General features: G+C 35.3%; 1 protein-coding gene across 2 annotated transcripts in view; it reads right to left on the bottom strand.

The window, feature by feature from the left end:
- Window positions 1-2,758: 2,758 nt before the first annotated feature.
- LOC126101569 (palmitoyltransferase app) overlaps window positions 2,759-20,439 on the bottom strand; it is a 140,097-nt gene continuing 122,416 nt past the window's right edge. For both annotated transcript variants that reach the window (XM_049912217.1, XM_049912218.1), the window contains exon 9: window positions 2,759-9,479. In XM_049912217.1, coding sequence (XP_049768174.1) covers window positions 9,157-9,479 — 323 coding nt within the window. In that variant the 3' untranslated portion in view covers window positions 2,759-9,156. The remainder of the gene's footprint in view (window positions 9,480-20,439) is intronic.

Below are 20,439 nucleotides of genomic sequence, written 5' to 3'. Positions count from 1 at the left end.
AGAAACTGAAAATAGCTGCTACATGAACGTGGAGCTGAGTGGAGTGATTTGTTCACCCATATAAGAGAACTGGAAAGGAAATGTGGAGAATATAGAGCTTGTATGCAAAATAAAAAGTGATCAGTGTTAGTGGTGGAGGATACTGCCTTCCCTGGATTAACACTACAGCTGCTGTACAAGCTGACTAAGAATCAATATCCCTACTACCAGAGTAACACAGTGTTCAGAGATTTACATACATTCTGTCCGTATGCATTTCTTGTGTTAGTGTTACTGGTAATTCATATCTGTATTCCACGTAATGTTAACATACTACGTACAAAGTAATCGCCATCTGGGCATGTCTAGCCACCGTCAAGAACGCGCTGCAGAATGGCCAATATTAACTTTGTGAAACATCCTGCAGTAGCTTTTTGGGGTGTAAGGGATAGAGATAGTGGGGAATCACCTGACTGTGGACCTATGAAGGAGGGAAATGTGTGATTACAATCCAGCAAACTACATCCCCTCCCCCCAAGCCCTTCCATTCTTTTACAAGCCCAGAACACAATTTATCCCTCAATATAGTTCTACTGCACTTAGATGTGGTATATACATTTAATATTTTATCTTAACCCAATTTACTTAATAGAAATCTAATTTTATACTATTATAACACTGTAATTTCTGAACTTTTCCTGGTGTATTACTTGTTTCAACATTTTTGGGTATGCTGCCAGATCCCGTCAACATTCGGCCCCGATATTTCAGCCCAGAGATGTCTGGAATCTTCAGGCGAGTAGGCAGCTACTGAAGAGCACAGGTGCATCCATTGTATTTATGCCGAATCTCACACAAGCAAAATGTGCTGGCAACTTTCGGGGCACGTGTGAGGTGATGACATATGTGACTGCCGAATTGTGTAAGCTGCCCTCAGTGATGGAAGTGACAAATGATCTAATTGAGCATCAAATGACCCCAACGGTTCCACTATCAATGGCTAATTTTAATTATAGGATTTCAATTTTTATCCAGTTGAAAGCAGTTGTCATGGTGTATAAGATTATCAGCAAGACGTATTTCCACCAATTCTTTGATTAGCTATAATAACAAGGAGCAACACACTGAGGGCACTGATAATGACTATAAATCAACTGTGTTCCTTCAATATTCTGGGAATGAGTCTTCTAAGATAGACAGATTGCTTGGGAAAAATAAAATCAAGGTTATCTTCCATGCAGCAACGAAGAGCTTGTATCTGGTTGGATCCGTTAACGATGACTTACAACTGAAAAAAAGTGAGCATTTAAAAAAATTCCCTGAGTGTGGTGTAGCATATATAGGCCACATGACATGAACTGTCCACGAGTGTTGTACAGAACACGAAAGATACACCCATTTTTGGCAGCTGTTAAAAATCAGCAGTAGCAGAACGCTATATTTCCATGGGATACTAAATGGAACACAATAGAACAAAAATTTTAGCACCAGTTTCCAGTTTTTGGGATTCACTAATCAAAGAATCGGTGAAAGTACATCATGCTGATAATGGCTTTAAACTGGATAAAAACTCGAATCCTAGAACTAAAATTATCCAGTCACAGTCAATAGGGTCATCTGATACTCAATGGTTAGATTATCTCTCACATCCACTACAAAGGTCAGTACACACAACTCGGCTGCCACACGCATGTCATCATCTGACACGGGTGCTGAAAGACACCAGCACATTTTGCACGAGAGATTTGGCATAAATACTGTGCGTACACCTCGGCTCTTCAGTACTTGCCTACTCATATGAAGATGGCCCGCCATCTCTGTACCTATATATTGTAGCAGAATGTCAACAGGAATTGGCGGCACACTAAAAAAATTTTAGAAGTATTATAACACTATTTTTAGAAATAACTGATTTTTCCATCCCCTGCAATGCAGAAACTATTTGTACTGGAGAAAAAAATGAATAAGACCTTTCTTGGAGGACATTTAATGTCGTTTAATTTTGTACTGGGAAACGTTTTCGCTATACACCATCGTTTTAAGAATCATTCAAGAAAAATATAAGGAAGTGTCTTCCCTTCTACAACATTCACAATCCATAGGTCAGGATTTTTTGTATGTTGTTCATGACACTCCCTCTTACCACTGTATAAAAATTTATTACTACACGAATTTTTTCTCCTAATTTTCCTTTGTTGTCTGGACTAGTAAGTCAATCTATGCGGCAGAACTAGACTGTGATCTGAACGGTGTGTCTCAACGCGGGTAGCAGTATATGACAATAAAGACACAATCAGCATGAAATGCAGGGAGAACATCTCTAGCAGTCAAAGCATTAATTAATAATTTTCTGTTCAGTGGAGTATACAAAGCATATCTGTACCCAGGGACCAAACTTAACCAATTTCAGAGTTAGGATAGGATTTTATATTGTTTCTTACTTGGCTGATGACTATGTTATAAAAACTGGCTTAAAAAGCAGCTTATATTTTCTGTAATCTTAGTGTGTAGAAATACACTGCTGCCTCTCTATTTATAGAAGATGTTCAAGAGACTTCATGTCTTGGAGGAGTAAATGTAAAAACAGGACTTGTGCAATATGACTAAAACTCCATTCTTTGATGTTTGGGCATTATTTATTCCAATTTGCAGTTCTCCATTAACAGATTCATATGACAAAATCTCCAGTGCAGTTTTATCTCCTGTCGGATAACACAACATGAAGTGCTACAGGAGGAGGTAATGACTGTATAATGAAGAATGTGAGTGGCACAGGATCAAAGCGAAATGAATTTATTAGTACCAATGTGATGGAACTGCCAGAAACTAACAACAATTATTTATGTCCGCAACAATGATAGTCTCTTAACATTTGAATGATGGCTGCTATTGGTAGAAATATACCATTAAATACTGCATTCAATAATTTTATATGCAATGGGAGAAGAAGGAAAATGCCAATAGGTTCACACACAAATTTCAGTCTGCTTTATAATATAGTCTATTTACATTTACATACATCACTTCATAATATATGTATATATATACATATGTACATACACAAATGTATACAAATTTGCTGAAATATTACATATAAACTGGACAGTGTACAACATAAATTGCAACTAACAGACATTATGAAGAAATCCATAGCTTGTCACACTGCAATGGTTGTCATTTTACTACCCACAGAAAATAGGTTGTTATTAGACAAAATAAATCTAATGAGTATCACATTAGAGGATGCCAAAATCTGCTTTGGCATTAACAATTAAAATAAATTATCTTGAGAACTAAAATGTTCCTTTACAGTATGAGTGATGGTCCTGGAGACTTAGTGCAAACTATTTATCCCCACTGTGTGTTAAACTTCCTGGGAATGCGCTTGACTCTGCTGTCTCCATAAAGCTAAATAAAAATGCTACATAAATAATAAAAAATATCCATGGTCTTCTTAAAAATCATAAAATAATTGCACTACAGATTAAGATGTACAGTTTGACAGAGAGCTGAGTGATCAACAGGAGCTGACAACAAAAATAACAACAACCATTCCTGTCTGGTGTCTACAGCTTTTATGGCAAACTTCAGCATTTGAAATTAAGATATAATTTTTAATGAAACTGAACACTAATTGTAAATGATGTTGCTTCACTCCAAAATCTAAATGTTTTTCTTGCAATAAAAAAGTGGTTAAACTTAAATCGCTATTAACAAACACTGAATCTCTGCAATTCTCATGAGCAGTTTCAGAGATCACAATATTTTTCATATATTTGAAATTATGTGCACTTGTCAGTGAAACTGCAACATGGAAGAAAGCTGTGGCTGCAACATAGGATAACTAACATTTTATAGATCAAAAGGAGTGTCTGTCTCAATATAAATTGTGTACAACGTGGAAGTCAAATCATTGAATTTAGCTACAAAAGCTAACACGCCTAAATACAATTGGGAAATTATTGCCATGACTATGATATTCACATTAAAACATACCACCTAAGTTTTTAAAAATATTCAAGCATTTATAAATTCTTTTTTCACCTGTGCCATCCATAACACAATTAAACACGGATATATTTATTATCAGTGTGGCACACAAAACAGGAACAAGTATAAAATGAAAGCTACTGCCATCCAAGAAAGCAGTTTGGATGTTATGCTACCTTTTAGCTTGACTAACATGGGAATAACCAAATATGATCACACACATTATCTTCTATCATCTATCTGGTAATTATACAAGTAGAAATAAATTAATGAAGATTTTTGGCATTTTAACATTTACACTACACTGTCCAGATTTACACAAGACAGTTAATATTTCATATTAGTCACGATGCGAGAGTTTTAGAAAAAGACCAAAGGCAAAACTTCAACAAAAGCATGAGATCTTTAACCATCTAATGATTGTGACCTCCATGGCTTAAAGGCACTGTCTTACATCTGTACTCACACACAATCAATCATCAGGTAACACTAACTGATCAGCCAAACAACCAACCAGGTTTCCACAGCAAATTTACAAAAATAAATTAATGGTACTTATACAAACACGATCTTCATTAAATGTTACATGTTGTACAGTTTGAACATTTGGACATAAGGAATTTTGTTATAAACAATTTGTAGATTAGTTCACAAGGAATGAACTTATTTTTGACATTTTCTATTTACAAAAGGCAATTGAGTAAATAGTTCACTCAACAAACTATTTAAAATAAAAAGATTTCAAAAAATGTACACAGTCTTTAGAAAAATATTCTGATTTCTATGGAGTTTCAGCAGTGAGAAAGGATCTGAAAATCTTTGCTTTCAAACAATAAGAATTACATATATGTAATTATATACATATTATACTGAGGCTATAATAGTGCTGTTACAAAAATTTGTGTGAATTGTGAAATGCTTGGGGATATCTTTTATCAGCACATTTCTCACAACCTTCATAATACATATACACGCAAAACACGCTGTATTGTAACTCAAGTAAGAAAGTACTGAAGTCAGTGGCAATACTGAATGATGCAACACATGACATAGATATACTAAATATACCAACTTTCAAATAAGGTACCTTTCCATCATCGTAATTTTGAAGTTCTATTTGTACTTTTATCATTGTCAAAAAGCTATCAGTCAGCACTGCTCATACCATTAAAGTATGGGGTACTGATAATAGAATGTTTGAACACTGATATATGTTAGCAATCTTAGAGAAAAAGACTGAATGAAAAACTTAAAGAACTGTACCTGTGCTATACAAGATGGATATTGGAACTTGGTGAATAATAACCTGTTTCTTCAGTCTGACTTTTTCATCACAAAAGGTACAGAAGATGAGAAAGTAAAGACAAGTAATTAGTTATGTGAGAAGAAGCTATCTACAAAAACTAAAGATATCAACACACCAGTAACAAAATATACAATGATCAATAAACTTTTGAATTCATCAGCTTCTCTTATAAATAACCAGGCAGCAAGTTGGAATACGCATACTTTCACCAAATTACTCTATACAAATCTAAAAATTTGTATGAATTTTTTTTGTTTATTTGGGGATTACAAGACTAACTGTTTAGAAAGTTCAGTGGGCTAAATGACCTGTCCAATTAGTATTTTTAAGTTCGTATTTTATCCAAAAGATGGACCACTTTCCTTTCACTGAGAAATAAACAGAAGACAATCTTTTTTATATGAAATCCAATTAAGCACAAAAGTTATACAAAGTTTCAAACACATTGGGTCCTGTAGGAAATGTGTCACAAGCAAGAGTGCGTGTGCTAAGAAACATGACCCCCATGGAAGACACTAATTTAGTTGCAGGTATTACTGGTATTGAGTCATGGAATAACACACAAGATTTAAGATTTAACACACTGCTGGAGTGCCTGTGATTTTTAAGGTTAAAAAATTATAAATGAATGAGAAGAAGCAAAATGCATATTACTTCTTCCAAAATTCTGTAAACAAATCTCTTCCAAGAAATAATATAAATGTGATAGCCTAGTCTGCATACAAATCATTCTTAATTATAGTTAAATACTTTGCAGGAAGTTATTTTTTTTCTTTTGTTTTTAATCTGTTAAGACTTACACTCTTCTTAAACAGCAGCTGCTGCAACTTTTTATTACATTTGACTCTAAATTTTATATTTAAAACATTGTAATATTTCTGCAGCCCCCATGCAATTTTTTTCTTGATAAGGAGTATGTCCATTTGAATTAGGCTTCACACCTGGTTTGAAGCATTTGTAGCAGGAAGCCAAATGTTAGAGATTGGGGGGCACTCGCAGATGCAAATTTACAACATGTTATATAAATAAAGGAGATAACAAAACTTAATATTTGCTGTTAATAACCTTTATTTTTTTTAAAAAGAAGCAAGAAAGAAAGGGGAAAACAAACAATCAAATCAATCCACAAATATCCTGTTCCTTGCTTATGGAGTGATTGATCTGGTAACCTCACACCTGGAGTGGCAAGAAAAGGACCTCTACATCAGTAAAGGGATGAACATACAAGCTATTGTGTGAGCCAAAGGTTAGCAACATGATGAGCTTTAATTTTACCACACTGTCATATGTGCTTGTATGTGTATCACTTTTCCATGTATGAATACTGGTGGAAAAACTTATCAGCCTTCACTTGGGTATAGTTTTGGTGGCAAAATAAACTAAATATTGTTATATGCTGATACTTAAGGCAATGTTTTCAGTTTTAATTTAAATGCAGACTTATCTTATCTGTTAACAGGGTCGGCAAACTTATGTTACAATGGCTCTCACCATTCTTTGTAACATTCTTATATGATCAACCCTCTCTGACATGAGGCTTTTATAATTAAAGTGGTGTCATTCTGCAAGATGACTTTGAAAAATTCTAATCACATACATTTGCTCCTCACCTGAGTGATAGTTTTTTCAGTGAACAATTCTGAAATAATGAAGAAAAGAAATGCAGCACCAACATACAACTAAAAAAAGGTGAACCACAATAAAAGAATCAGTTGTGGCATGTATGGGACAACTGAAGTGATGAAAAAGAAATACTAACACAGAATTGTCTACCAGCTCTTTTAACATACTGGACTGACACAAAAAAAAGTTTAGAATGTCAGGTAACACATACTATACCACGAAGATTTTAATTGTTACTACTTCAATAATAGTAAAAATAAACTCTACACAAAAGTAATAAAATAATTTATAAAACTGTGTAGGACAACCACAATTTATCTAGTCCATATAGAGTTTTTGTGTCAATACGGCTGTGGCCTTCTTTCTTATTACCTCTTGCCTGTCTATAAATTCATGTACATATACATATTCCCATCCCTCATCCCTTCTGCCTCTGTGTATTACCTAACTGTTCAAATAGTCTCCCCTCCCTACATACAGCATATACAGAATGAAAAGATACGTAACATCTAGTTAGTATGTATTAACCTGTTCTATTAGCATTTGAAAACATCTGATGAATTCAAAAGTGCAAGTCATAACCAAATACACTTAGTGACAAAACTGCATATATCTTGACTATCATCACAAAATGAATTTTTTCACTGCCATCACTTAAATTTAAAGAGACATTTTCAAACAACTACCTGAATATGAAATTAAGCAATACTTGCCCAGAAAGCGTAATACCTGTGGTTTACAAAATTAGATAATAAGTAAAATAAAATTAAGTAGCATGAGAAATGAAGCTACAAATGTTTGAATACACTATATATTGGAGACATCATAGTTGGCACACTAAATTAAACATGAACTGCTTTCTCATTCGTGATTTACTAATTAAGTTAGAATAGCATGTTCCAATAACATGTTGCCAATCTAAAGTATCCTATTACTGCCTTACAGTAATTGTATATTAATGCAGAAATGTAAGGCATCAATATAAGGAACTTAAGGATGGTACATGCTGCTAAAATATGTTTCAATAATTGACTTCATAAACAGAGACGATAATAGGAAACTGTGTTTAAGTTATTAAAAGTGATTCTAAAAGTCATAGAATACTCTTGATTACATAAGTGGTGAAAATTAAGTCGTCATCTTATGTTCTGATTGATAAAAACACAACACACTTTTAAAATGAAAATTAAAGACACAAGCAGCTATTGCACAGTTAGAGAGGTGTGGTTGTGGCAGAAGACTGTGATGGGACTAAGAGATAGTAGTTTTGAGACAACAGTTGACAAATTAAAAGAAGTAAATAAAGTTCAAACATCTAACTGGACAGAGATACAGCACTGGTTTGACGAAAAATATAAAATTTTAAGGTTACATATTTCTAAATGTGCATTAGCTTCTCGTGTTCAATTAAGAACTCAAAATTGTTAAAGGCATAAATCTGTTTACAGTGAATCAGAAAATGCAACTTTTATAGCAATGCTGACTTTCCAGCTTGTTTATACAAAAGCAAGAAATTTCTTTTGAATCATGCAATTGCCACACCATTCAATATATTTTATTACGAATAAATTGCATTGTAATGCAGCCATTTAAATTTTGGAATGTTTGCTCCACTGTGAATAAGGATCTTAAATATCCTGTATTCACAGTAACTGAGAAAATTTTGGTCCACACTGACTGAACATAGCAATCTTGCTAAAGTTTTCTAATTAACACTTTCAAATGCGTAACCAAAAAATTAGTACTGATTTTATTATCGCAAAATTGAGGCACAGACATTGGGAGAAAAGCACCTCTTTAGCACTCAACACACAACACATTAAAACTGTTCATGCAAAGAGAATGATTTCGGACCTGCAAAGATCACAAAACAGAGCTTAAATTCCTTAAAAATGTGATAATGACCAATAACGTTTGGCATGATACAAAAATTATGCTATGAGCTACTAATAATAACTGAAGTACTTCACCCATTTTGTTTTAAAATGTACAAAGTATTTCTAAAACATACACACAAAAAAAGATTTGTCTTCCAGTGTAGCCTTGTTTGCCACAATTACACAAAAGTGATGTTCTGTAGGTTGCAGTACTGCAGATTGAAGACAGTTTTGTATCTCAGTGCCAGGAAAATTTTGCTACACACACACACACACACACACACACACACACACACACACACACACACACACACACACCACAGCACTGTTACTAGCCTAGAAAATGCAAAATGTACATCTTTTAGCAGACAGAGACTCCTGTCAAACAACACTGCCGACATGGAGCAAGCCGGCCTGGCTGCCAGCCCCCACAGAAGCTTCCTCCAGAGAGTCCAAATCCAAGGCAGATTCTATCATGGTGGTGTCTTGCAGCAACCGTAATCTTGATGCACTTAAGGGCATTGCAACAGAAGCATCACAGAGTGTGAAGTCTGTAACAGTACCTGCAGCTTCTTCGCATGGTACTTGGGTAATGAGTGTGGGGTGAATGGGAGCAACCGCATCTTGAGCTGGAGACACATTTGAACTAATGGCTGCTGCGGTGACCCCGGTGGGACTGCCATTTGTGCTACTCGCATTACTACCTGCAGAAAAATGTCAATATGTTAATTATCCCACCACAAAGTTGAGATAGACATAATAATGAAACTGTAAACAAAGTGAACATTGCTACGTCATTTGCTTATCCATACTACATAACATTATTGTGTAATACCTCTGGGGTGGGAACGAGAGACATTTAAAATAAACTGATATTATGCTAGCTGCTACATGATGATTACATTTAAAGTATATAATTTTAAATATTATACATCAGTACATACTCTTCAGCATGACCACTAAAAGGTTCAGCACTAAATTCTGTCAGTCCCAGCATTTTTTTTTCCATCACTTTTCACTTCTTTATCCCCTAGCTACGATTTTTATAAGTGAAAAATGCCAAGTTGTACCATGGTTTGGAGACCATCAAAAATTGCCTAACTGATCAGGTAAGTCAATCTGAAGGTCGGAAGGTGGTGGTGGTGGTGGTGGTGGTGGTGGTGGTGGTTGACATCCACTGCTGAATAAAATCTTCCTTTATCAAACAATGGAAACTCCAGTCAGAAATATCAACATTGTAGGAAAGATCAATTGCTACTTACTGTAACTTTAAGTGTCTTCTTTATGGTAAGTGGCAATTTATCTTCTCCTACATTGTTGAATATCTTCCTTTAGATTTTTACATATATTACAGTCTTCAGCTATGTGGAGTCATGTAACTCCTGCATATTTCTACCCATCTTCCATGAGATCAATTTCTTGGGGTCTTTTCTTATATCTCCAAATCCAGCAGACAACCTTCTTGGTTCATCTTCCACCCAATCGTCTGGCTACATGTCCTGCCAACTGCCATTTCATTTTCATTAGTATCGTAATTATGTATTTCACTCCATTCTGTTCCCTGGCCAATTTGTTTCTTTTTTCTGCCTCTCCTTGTAATTCCCAGCTTGCACCTCTCCCAATCCTTCAATTTTGAGTGGTTTTGTGTTAAAAGACAATATCCTATTTCAATACGTCAAAATTCTTAAGACACACTAAATGTGAACTACCCATTTAAGAGATATCAGAAACAGTTCTGAAGACCTTGTTTGGTTCACCAAAAGCACTCCAAGCTATATTTTACTCTTTGCTGCATTTATTTCACTGTCCATCCAGTCAGTGTCTTCCAGAGTCCTACTAAATACAGAACCCCATAAAACAGGACAGCACTGTTAATTTTTACAGTTCATTTTTCAGAGTGTTCAATGTACATTATTTTAGTCTTATTGTAGTTGAATTTTAGTCTTATTATAGTTGAATTTTCTGACCCGTCAAACTCACCAAATTAGTTGTTCCATTTACTGCTGAAGTTTATCTGCACTAGAAGCAAACAGTACAGAGTTATCTGCAAAAAAAATGTGGTTCTGATATTTCTGTTTAATACATATTCCATCTTTATTTTTCCAGTTCAGGGTCAGGAAACTTCCTTGACTGGTGAGAAGAATTTCTGTGATATGGAATCCCTTGTTTGATTTCTATTTGGAATCTGAAACCTGATACAGCCTAATTGAAGCTGTAGCACTGACATATGTATTCCTCAGTATACAGGGTGTTACAAAAAGGTATGGCCAAACTTTCAGGAAACATTCCTCACACACAAAGAAAGAAAATATGTTATGTGGATATTTGTCCGGAAACGCTTACTTTCCATGTTAGAGCTCATTTTATTACTTCTCTTCAAATCACATTAATCATGGAATGGAAACACACAGCAACAGAACGTACCAGCGTTACTTCAAACACTTTGTTACAGGAAATGTTCAAAATGTCCTCCGTTAGCGAGGATACATGCATCCACCCTCCGTCGCATCAAATCCCTGATGCGCTGATGCAGCCTTGGAGAATGGCGTATTGTATCACAGCCGTCCACAATACGAGCACGAAGAGTCTCTACATTTGGTACCAGGGTTGCATAGACAAGAGCTTTCAAATGCCCCCATAAATGAAAGTCAAGAGGGTTGAGGTGAGGAGAGCGTGGAGGCCATGGAATTGGTCCGCCTCTACCAATCCATCGGTCACCGAATCTGTTGTTGAGAAGCGTACGAACACTTCGACTGAAATGTGCAGGAGCTCCATCGTGCATGAACCACATGTTGTGTCGTACTTGTAAAGGCACATGTTCTAGCAGCACAGGTAGAGTATCCCGTATGAAATCATGATAACGTGCTCCATTGAGCATAGGTGGACGAAACTAAAATGAGCTCTAACATGGAAATTAAGCGTTTCCAGACACATGTCCACATAACATGAAAGTTTGGCCGTACCTTTTTGTAACACCTTGTATACTATCCAAGTCAAAAGCTTTCTAAAAGCCCATGAAACCCAGCAAAGTGATAATTCATACTTCCCTGCTTCATTCTATACTTTCGTTCACAATTTGCACATGGTCAAGCAGTTCTAAGTCATCTTGTTTCTCCAAATGATTAAAGTGTAATGTTTTTTCCATCCACGTGTACATTATGAGAAAGGGGGGAGGGTGATGGGTCAATATTTGAGCGTTGTTTGCTCCATTCATGTGAAGCAGAAGCACTGTTCCACGCTTGGGGAATTTTCTTTTGCAAACTTTCTGAAAACAATATTGCAAGTTCCTTTCATATTACTTTTCCTCCACTGATTTAACCATTTCTATACTGTCATGTCCATGCACCTCTCCTCTTCCATATCTCAAACGGCTTTATATTCCTCACTTGGTACGTCTTCCAAAAGGTCATTATTTTCATTATCAACTACCTATGTTGCTGATTCATTTCTGAAACTCCACAAACAGTTAAAGAAATCTTAGAATGCCTGCACAGTTTTCTCTCAGTTGATAGTTATTGTGCCATCTGCCATCTTACCTGATGAAATGTGGTGTCTACCCAACAAAAGTTTGTTTAGTTTTCTTCAAGCTGTTATGTCTAATAAGTTCTTTTATAAATCTATCACATTCCTATCACTATTTGCAGATTGCCTTCTATTTTATAGCTGCCTTGTTCCATTCGGAACTTCCTTTTCTTTTGGTTTCTTCATAATTGCAACATATGCTGTCCGTACAAGTTTCTTTCATCTATATTGATATAAACTTTATTTCTATGATTCTGCATTTACAGCACAATTTGACCTCGTACATCTACGTATTCCTAAATAAATTCTCATAATCTACTTTGTCAGTTCTCATTCTGGAAGACTTTATTTCTTTCTACATTTGAATATGTTTTTACTCTGCATCTACGCAAGACATATCACCTCCAGTCCCCAACATGACCATGCCCAGTAAGCCACGGAATGTACAAGTCAGTCTTCATATTTACCTTCTGAAGAAATTGGCTTTCTGTCAATTAAGACCATGGTTTTTTGTGCCTAGCTTTTTGTCTCCTACTAGAAGAGGCATCCTCAGAGGTTATAAAGATGTATTCACATGATTCTCCGATTTAAAGCTAGCTCAGCACAGTGAACTGCTGACACTGATGTTATCTCTTATGACTAACTGATTAACACAAACATGAATACAACAGTTAAAAAATCGAATACAACAGTTAAAAAATCGAATACAACAGTTAAAAAATCGAATACTACAGTTAAAAAATATAATTAAGCTTAATGGAATCTTTCAGCCAACTAAATAATAATAATAATAATAATATGGTGACAGCTATTTAACATCAATATATCTTCTTTTCTTAGTATTAGCAACACATTTTATTTTTCTAATATTGCCTATACCTTAAACATGGTTATTAATATAAACTATATTCAGATACATGCAATGAGGTTTAATAGAAATACAATTAGAGGGCAATTAACCACTAATGTCAATTGGTAATAAAAGTATTCTGCAGAACAGAACAGAAATAAATATGGAGTACAAAGAAGTGCTAGTTCAATAGTTCATATATTATGCTCAAAATGGTAACAGTAAAAAATTGATAAATTCTTACAGACAAAGTCTGGATATATGAAAGCTGCAAGTTTTTACCTTTTGCCATAGGATTGACGGTAAAAGTGTAACTTTGAAAAGTTCAAAATTATTTTCACTACAATGACTGTAAATGTGACAGAATGCAGAAACTAATGACAAGAAGATTTTTGAAGTTGTGGATGAAATAATGAGTTCCACTAGGAAGAGCAAATGTCATGTGCCATTATTTCTCTTGTAGAGGATGAACTCATGAGATGTGACTTTTTCAGAGACAAAGGTATCACTTCAGACATGTGTATTGTTACAAGTGCAGCACTGTCATACACCGAAATTGCACTTGTAAGAGGAATAGAGCTAAAAATTAGTTTTATCGGCTATTCATGAAAACACTTTGTAATCCAGGGTAAGTTATGGTTTAGTTTTAAATGAACAACAGAATTATGCTTTTGTAATTATATGCTGAAGAGCCAAAGAAACTGGTACACCTGCCTAATATCCAGTAGGGGCCCTGTGAGCATGCGGAAGTGCAGCAACAAAACATGGCATGGCATGGACTTGACTAATGTCTGAAGTAGTGCTGGAGGGAACTGACACCAAGAATCCTGCAGCGCTGGCCATAAATCTGTAAGAGTACGAGGGGGTGGAGATCTCTTCTGAATAGCATACTGCAAGGCATCCCAGATATGATCAATAATGTTCATGTCTGGGGAGTTTGGTGGCCAGCGGAAGTGTTTAAACTCAGAAGTGTGTTACTGGAGCCATTCAGTCGCAATTCTGGATGTGTGGGGGTGTCACATTGTCCTGCTGGAATTGTTCAAATCCGTCAGAATGCACAATGGATGTGAATGGATGCAGACAAGACGCTTACATACATGTCACCTGACAGAGTCGTATCTAGATATATCATGGGTCCCGTATCACTCCAACTGCACATGCTCCACACCAATACAGAATCTCTACCAGCTTGAACAGTCACCTGCTGACATACAGTGTCCATTGATTCATGAGGCTGTCTTCATACCCATACACATGCATCCACTCGATACAGTTTGAAACGAGACTCATCCGACTGGGCAACATGTTTTTAGTCATCAACAGTCCAAGGTCAGTGTTGATGGGCCCAGGCAAGGTGTAATGCTTTGTGTCATGCAGTCATCAAAGGTACACGAGTGGACCTTTGGCTCCAAAAAATACCAGTAATGTTTCATTGAATGGTTCGCATGCTGACACTTGTTGATGGCCCAGCACTGAAATCTGCAGAAAATTGCGGAAGGGTTGCACTTCTGTCTCACTGAATGATTCTCTTCAGTCATTGTCGGTCTCTTTATTGCAGGATCTTTTTCAACGGCAGTGATGTTGGATTTCATTTCTTACCTGATTCCTCATGTTCACAGTACACTCGTGAAATGGTTATACGGGTCACTTGTGTGCAGACTATAACACCACGTTCAAACTCACTAGTCTTGATAACCTGCCATTGTAGCAGCAGTTACCAATCTAACAACTGCGTCAGACACATGTTGTCTTATATAGGCATTGCCGACCACAGCACTGTATTCTGCCTCTTTACATATCTCTGTATTTGAATGTATACCATTTTCTTTGGCACTTCAGTGTAGATGGACAGTAAAATCTGAATTAAAAAATGTCACTACTAGTATGCACAACAATTTAAGACTGACTGCCATACCTCTTCGAAAAACTCCTCATACAGAATCACTTTACCTATTTACTTCGTAAAGTTTATCGATCAATATCTTGTTGAAACAAATCAATGGTCATTTTAATTCTGTTGTTTATAGGTAGCCTACAAACCAATTCCAGTTTAACATAGCTGTAAAGCTTTTTCTATGTCTTTTTTACATTCCTCGAAATAAGACAGTTTTGGTTGCAAATTTTATTCATATATTTACTGCCAATGACACACTTTGCCCTTGTGAGTCATCTTCAAATTAATGGAGTCAACATCAGTCCATTAACGTATGCATACGGCATTAAGATAAAAATTTTAAGGAAACATGCTCCTAACATATAAAGCAAATAATATCATAAGGGACATAATATAGAGCCATTACATTGTTCATAATAATGTAGAAATTGCACCATTATCTGTATTATGAATACTTATTGTAAGCCTCATTGTCGTCCCCCCCACCCCCGTTCTCTCTCTCTCTCTCTCTCTCTCTCTCTCTCTCTCTCTCTCTCTCATTGCTTAGGTAGATATCTGATGCCTATTACTCTTGGTGCTGTGTTCTTCCACCCTTAGCTAGCAAATCACACAAGTTTAATACTTCATGAGTGTTATATTCTCCATTAGTTCTCTCATTCCTTTCTTCTTTTCTTTGTCAAATTTAATAGCAAGTTGTTACGCCTGTGTAAGTACCTTTCCCTCAGTTATTTTCCATTCTTGCATTCTGACGATATTGAGTGAACAGTGCATACCACTAATGTCTGGAATTTGGTGGTATCTACTAACATGGACAGGTCTAGTTCTCTCTACTGCCAGGAGCACTATTTTCTTTGTCATGTAATAATAATAAATTAAACTTTATAACAGACTCTGATAATAGCTGAACTTACAACAATAAAAATGCACAAGACACAATAGTAAATTACATTATAATATGTTTCAATGAGAAAATTATGCAATGACAGCTTCTGAGATGAGAGTATCAGATAAGTATATACCACAACTGCTGGAACTTTATTACAATACTCCTACCAATCCACATACTAAAGTAATAAGCTTCGTGTCCAAAATCATATCAGACATTTATGTCTGAACTGCTCAAATTACTTAGTTAGTGGAAATTTGCTGAAAATAGTTACACTTTGCGCAAGGTGATTAAGTGAAAACAGACTGGAATCGTAGGATGCATGTGATTTTGTTCACTTTGTACTTACTAAGACTGGCATAAAATATAAAGGCGAACATGGTCCTATTTTCAGTATATAATTCCCAACAGTTCAAGAACTGGATGCTTCAAATGTCCCACACTGCTGACTCATATAACAACAATAATGTTTCATTGATTGATTACTAACACGTATGTCACATACATGCAGAACATATCTCACTGTGAATCAAATTCACAAATTTATTTAACAAAAAGAACACACAGTTTTCATCAAGTTCACTATTTTCTTTATATTCACATGCAAAATAAACATACAATGAGCAAAGCACAAATAACCCAATTTAGACAAGCTTCAGAGACCATACCAACTCAGGTTCTATAAATGAAACTCCAGTGTCTTTTTTTTTGCCAATATTTCAATTTATAATGGGGCAAATCACGGCCATGCACACATCAAACTAATGCCTCATACACAGTGTAGCGTCCATACTTAAGACTGCATTCAATACTAGGAGGATAGAAGTGGCAGTAGCATGCAGAACTTCACTACACACATAACTTGGCTATACTTGTGTAATAGCACTCAGCAGCTATCACTCATAAGCTACCAGCAACATGCAAATGCATTTTTCTTTTTCTCTCTCTCTTTTTTAAGAAAACAATCATAACCATAAAGCCCTCACTTACCCTAAATGTTTGACCCTCCAAAGATACGGAATGAAAAGAAAAAGTAAAAGGGAATTTAAACAAAGAGAAACTCATCATCATACACATTGAAATGCATAACAACCATACAGTATTAAACAAAATTACACATGAAAATGTACATAATACTCTGGATATATGGTGCTACCAAAATGCTAAGAATAATTATAAGAACAATAAAAAACATACATACATTACACACCAAAAAAGTATTTCAGCAAGACAAATTTGAATGCAGAAAATGCACTTCATGACCATACACAAATGTTTTTCATATCAAGCGGATACAATATCAAACGAAAATGTTGCTTTTGGTAAACTACTTTTTATGAATGTAGTGGTAAGATTATACTACTAATCATTTCTTACAGTAATGGATTTTATAGGGAGGATAGTAGAATTGCTGTCTTATAAAAGTTGGAGTAGGATATCATTTCATTGCTTTCACATAAAGTCTACTAGTTTCAGGGATGGAGCTTTTACCATATTACTAATGTGACAACTTACAGTTACATTTTATATCAAAGGCCATTTAAAGACAAACAAAACTGTATTTTCTTTGTTTTTGATGATATTCGTCACCTGAATAATTAACAACAGACACAAAGTAGGTAGCATGAACAATAAAACTAAATATTAATTTGATGTGTATCTCTCTATTTTTTATATTTAGCACACTCACACATGATGACTTCCATTCTCAATAAACAAGGAATTTAAAATGTCTAAAACAAATATTTAAAAAATCATGGAGGTAGAAGGCAAAAACAAAGAAACAATCAACTGTTTACAGAAAAATAAAGGAAAAAGAAAGATTTCTCAATAAGGTATAAACACTTTGGTACTCATCAATAGTAGCAGTTGTGATAAGGCTCAAGGTAACAAATACTATATACAGCCTGTTCTTGAAATATCAGTTAAGAGAAGAGGAAAAAGGGAGGCAAATAAAGTTATGAATGGTGCAGAGGAGAAGTCCTCAAAATACTGTGTGAACAGAATAAGATATGACAAAAAACAGGAAGAGAAGAATGAATTAGACAAGATTATAAAACTAGTAAATTAGTCAGCAACGAGCAGCACAAACAGCTGAGTGGCTGTGTGCTATAGAAATAGCACAGAAAATATGAAGCTGATAGGGAAGATACTCATGTGATTTAATATATACCATGTTTATCCATCAGCAAATCATCACTATACCCTTTTCCTTCTGGTCTGATTTATAAGTCAGTTGGTTGTTTACTAAATCCAAGAAAACACACAAAATTCCAAAAATAAATTTCACAGGCTTCCATTAGAGTTAGCTCAGCAAAAAATGTAATGTTTTGATGAGGTTCATTCTATTTTCTTCTGGATCAGCAGAGAATTGTATTACTGTGCATCACTGTCAAAGATGATGTGAGTGAACTGCACGTTTTTACCCCAACAAATACTTAGCTAGTGGCCCATAAGCTTTACACTAGTTCAAATTAATTGGAAAACTGGTGAGAGTAAAACAGATAGAGCGTTGACAGAAATGTTACTGAAGCAATTTCACTTTAACCTGAAATAATAATCCCATGAAAACAACTAAAACCAATTCCCCAAGGAACCAATATCAACAAAATTATTTACAAATCGTAAAATGATTTTTTTGCAAGTAAGACTGTGGTTCTCTCATAGCATTCCCTCAAACTACTATTACCATATCTCCATATTTAAATATCATGTTCTCAGGGCCTCTGAGAAGGTTTTAATGAAATCAGAAGTCTAATGAAATCAGAAGTCGAGAACACCATCGACTCTGAATATGCAAGAGGTTCCCTCTCCCCCCCCCCCCCTCCCTCCCCCATGATATACATATATTCATTTTGTGAGTTGTTCACAGCTTATAACATTCCTCACTTCTCAACCTCCACAGTGTAGGACCTTCCAAATCCTCCTCACCCCCTTCCAGAGATGGCTATACCACAGTAACTTCTTCCTCTTAAAAGCTTCCATTATGTTCTCTTCCATTTCTATCATTTTTCTGATTTCTTAATTTCGGATATGTTATAATCCTGGGATTCCAGCATTTCATATCCAGTAACATCTGTGAACTTTGGATTCTGCTACATGAACATATTTGTAGCTACTCCACACTGTCTTTTAGATAATTGTAATGGGGTCCTTTGTGTATCTGGTATGCTTCCATTATTATGAGACACAAATAAGTTCTAATGTTTTGAATATTACTATTATTTAGTGAGAGCAACAGCTGTCACTCAGCAATGGAAAGGAGGCGATTGGACAAACTAATGAAAACTAGCAAGGGAATTTGGAAATTAAATGGAAATTCTTCAAAAAATTTGTTAGTTTTTAGACTAAGATTTCAGGATCATATAACCTGTCTAGTTTATTACTAAAAGAAGTGCTAGTGCTATCAGCACCCACTGTGCATAAATAGATTTACTGTTAAAAGTCAACACCACTGGAATCAGATCTCATTACTAAATTCTAATTTGTAGGAATTCACCATAAAGTTTTTGATGTATATTTCATTAGTAGTACTGTCACTTGTATATTGTTTTTTTACTCCAAAGGAACAATTTGAATAATTACACATCGGCTACATCTAGCGGTAAGTTTTTTGACTGCCTACTGATATGTATGTCTGGCGGCTGACTCTCCAATCATTGAACGAATCACGATCACTGTTATGGTTTCTGCACCATGCATCAAAACTTAGAACAGGATGAAGAGATACTGTCATCATCTTGTGATTCAGAAAATATCATTAAATACCAACAATAGTTTTTAAAACAAGCCTACAGCAAAACATTATAAGATAATGATTCCAGCAGTGATAATACGGAATGGTGTTCTGTAGCTTAATTCTGGACAAGCTACATGACTTGGAATTACACTTTCAGAAATAAAGTTGTTTCCTTCTGCATTAAAAGCTCTTGCTGACAAGTTGTCTTATCACATCATATTTTTACTTTATCTAAAATTTTATCACTGGTCTGGATGCTTTGTTCTGTTCACAGTTGTTACAAAATAAAGAATACAAATGAAAGGATTACTTTATCAAACAGTTAAGTACTCAAAGAAAACCTGCTCCAACTTTTGGAATCCGATTTCTTTCCTGTCTCCTGGATAAGAGCGAAAAGAGGGACAGACAATTCAAAGGAAATGAAATAAGTAAATAACAGACAGACAAGAAGCCCAAATGAGACTGAACAATTTGAGATGTCTAAGTAGAGATGAAAAGTCGCTCAACTTTGCTGAGCACAAGGCCAGAAGAACTTTCGCTTAATTTAATCTCTCGAAGCTAACTCATTATATTTTTTAATTATATCTGCAGTCATGTTAATGACTCAGTTACTAGGTTTAAAACTAGCCTACCTACTGGGTAGGTGGGTGGATTCTGTGTGTGTGTGTGTGTGTGTGTGTGTGTGTGTGTGTGTGTGTGTGTGTGTGTCAAATTATCTGAAGAAAGAAATTTGTGAATTTTATCATATCACTAAATGCTTTGTCATCCTAAGA

This window comes from Schistocerca cancellata, chromosome 9 (assembly GCF_023864275.1).
Source record: "Schistocerca cancellata isolate TAMUIC-IGC-003103 chromosome 9, iqSchCanc2.1, whole genome shotgun sequence".
In the NCBI taxonomy this organism is placed as follows: domain Eukaryota; kingdom Metazoa; phylum Arthropoda; class Insecta; order Orthoptera; family Acrididae; genus Schistocerca; species Schistocerca cancellata.
Note: the sequence above shows the minus strand (reverse complement) of the source record. Positions and strands in the feature narration are given on the sequence as shown.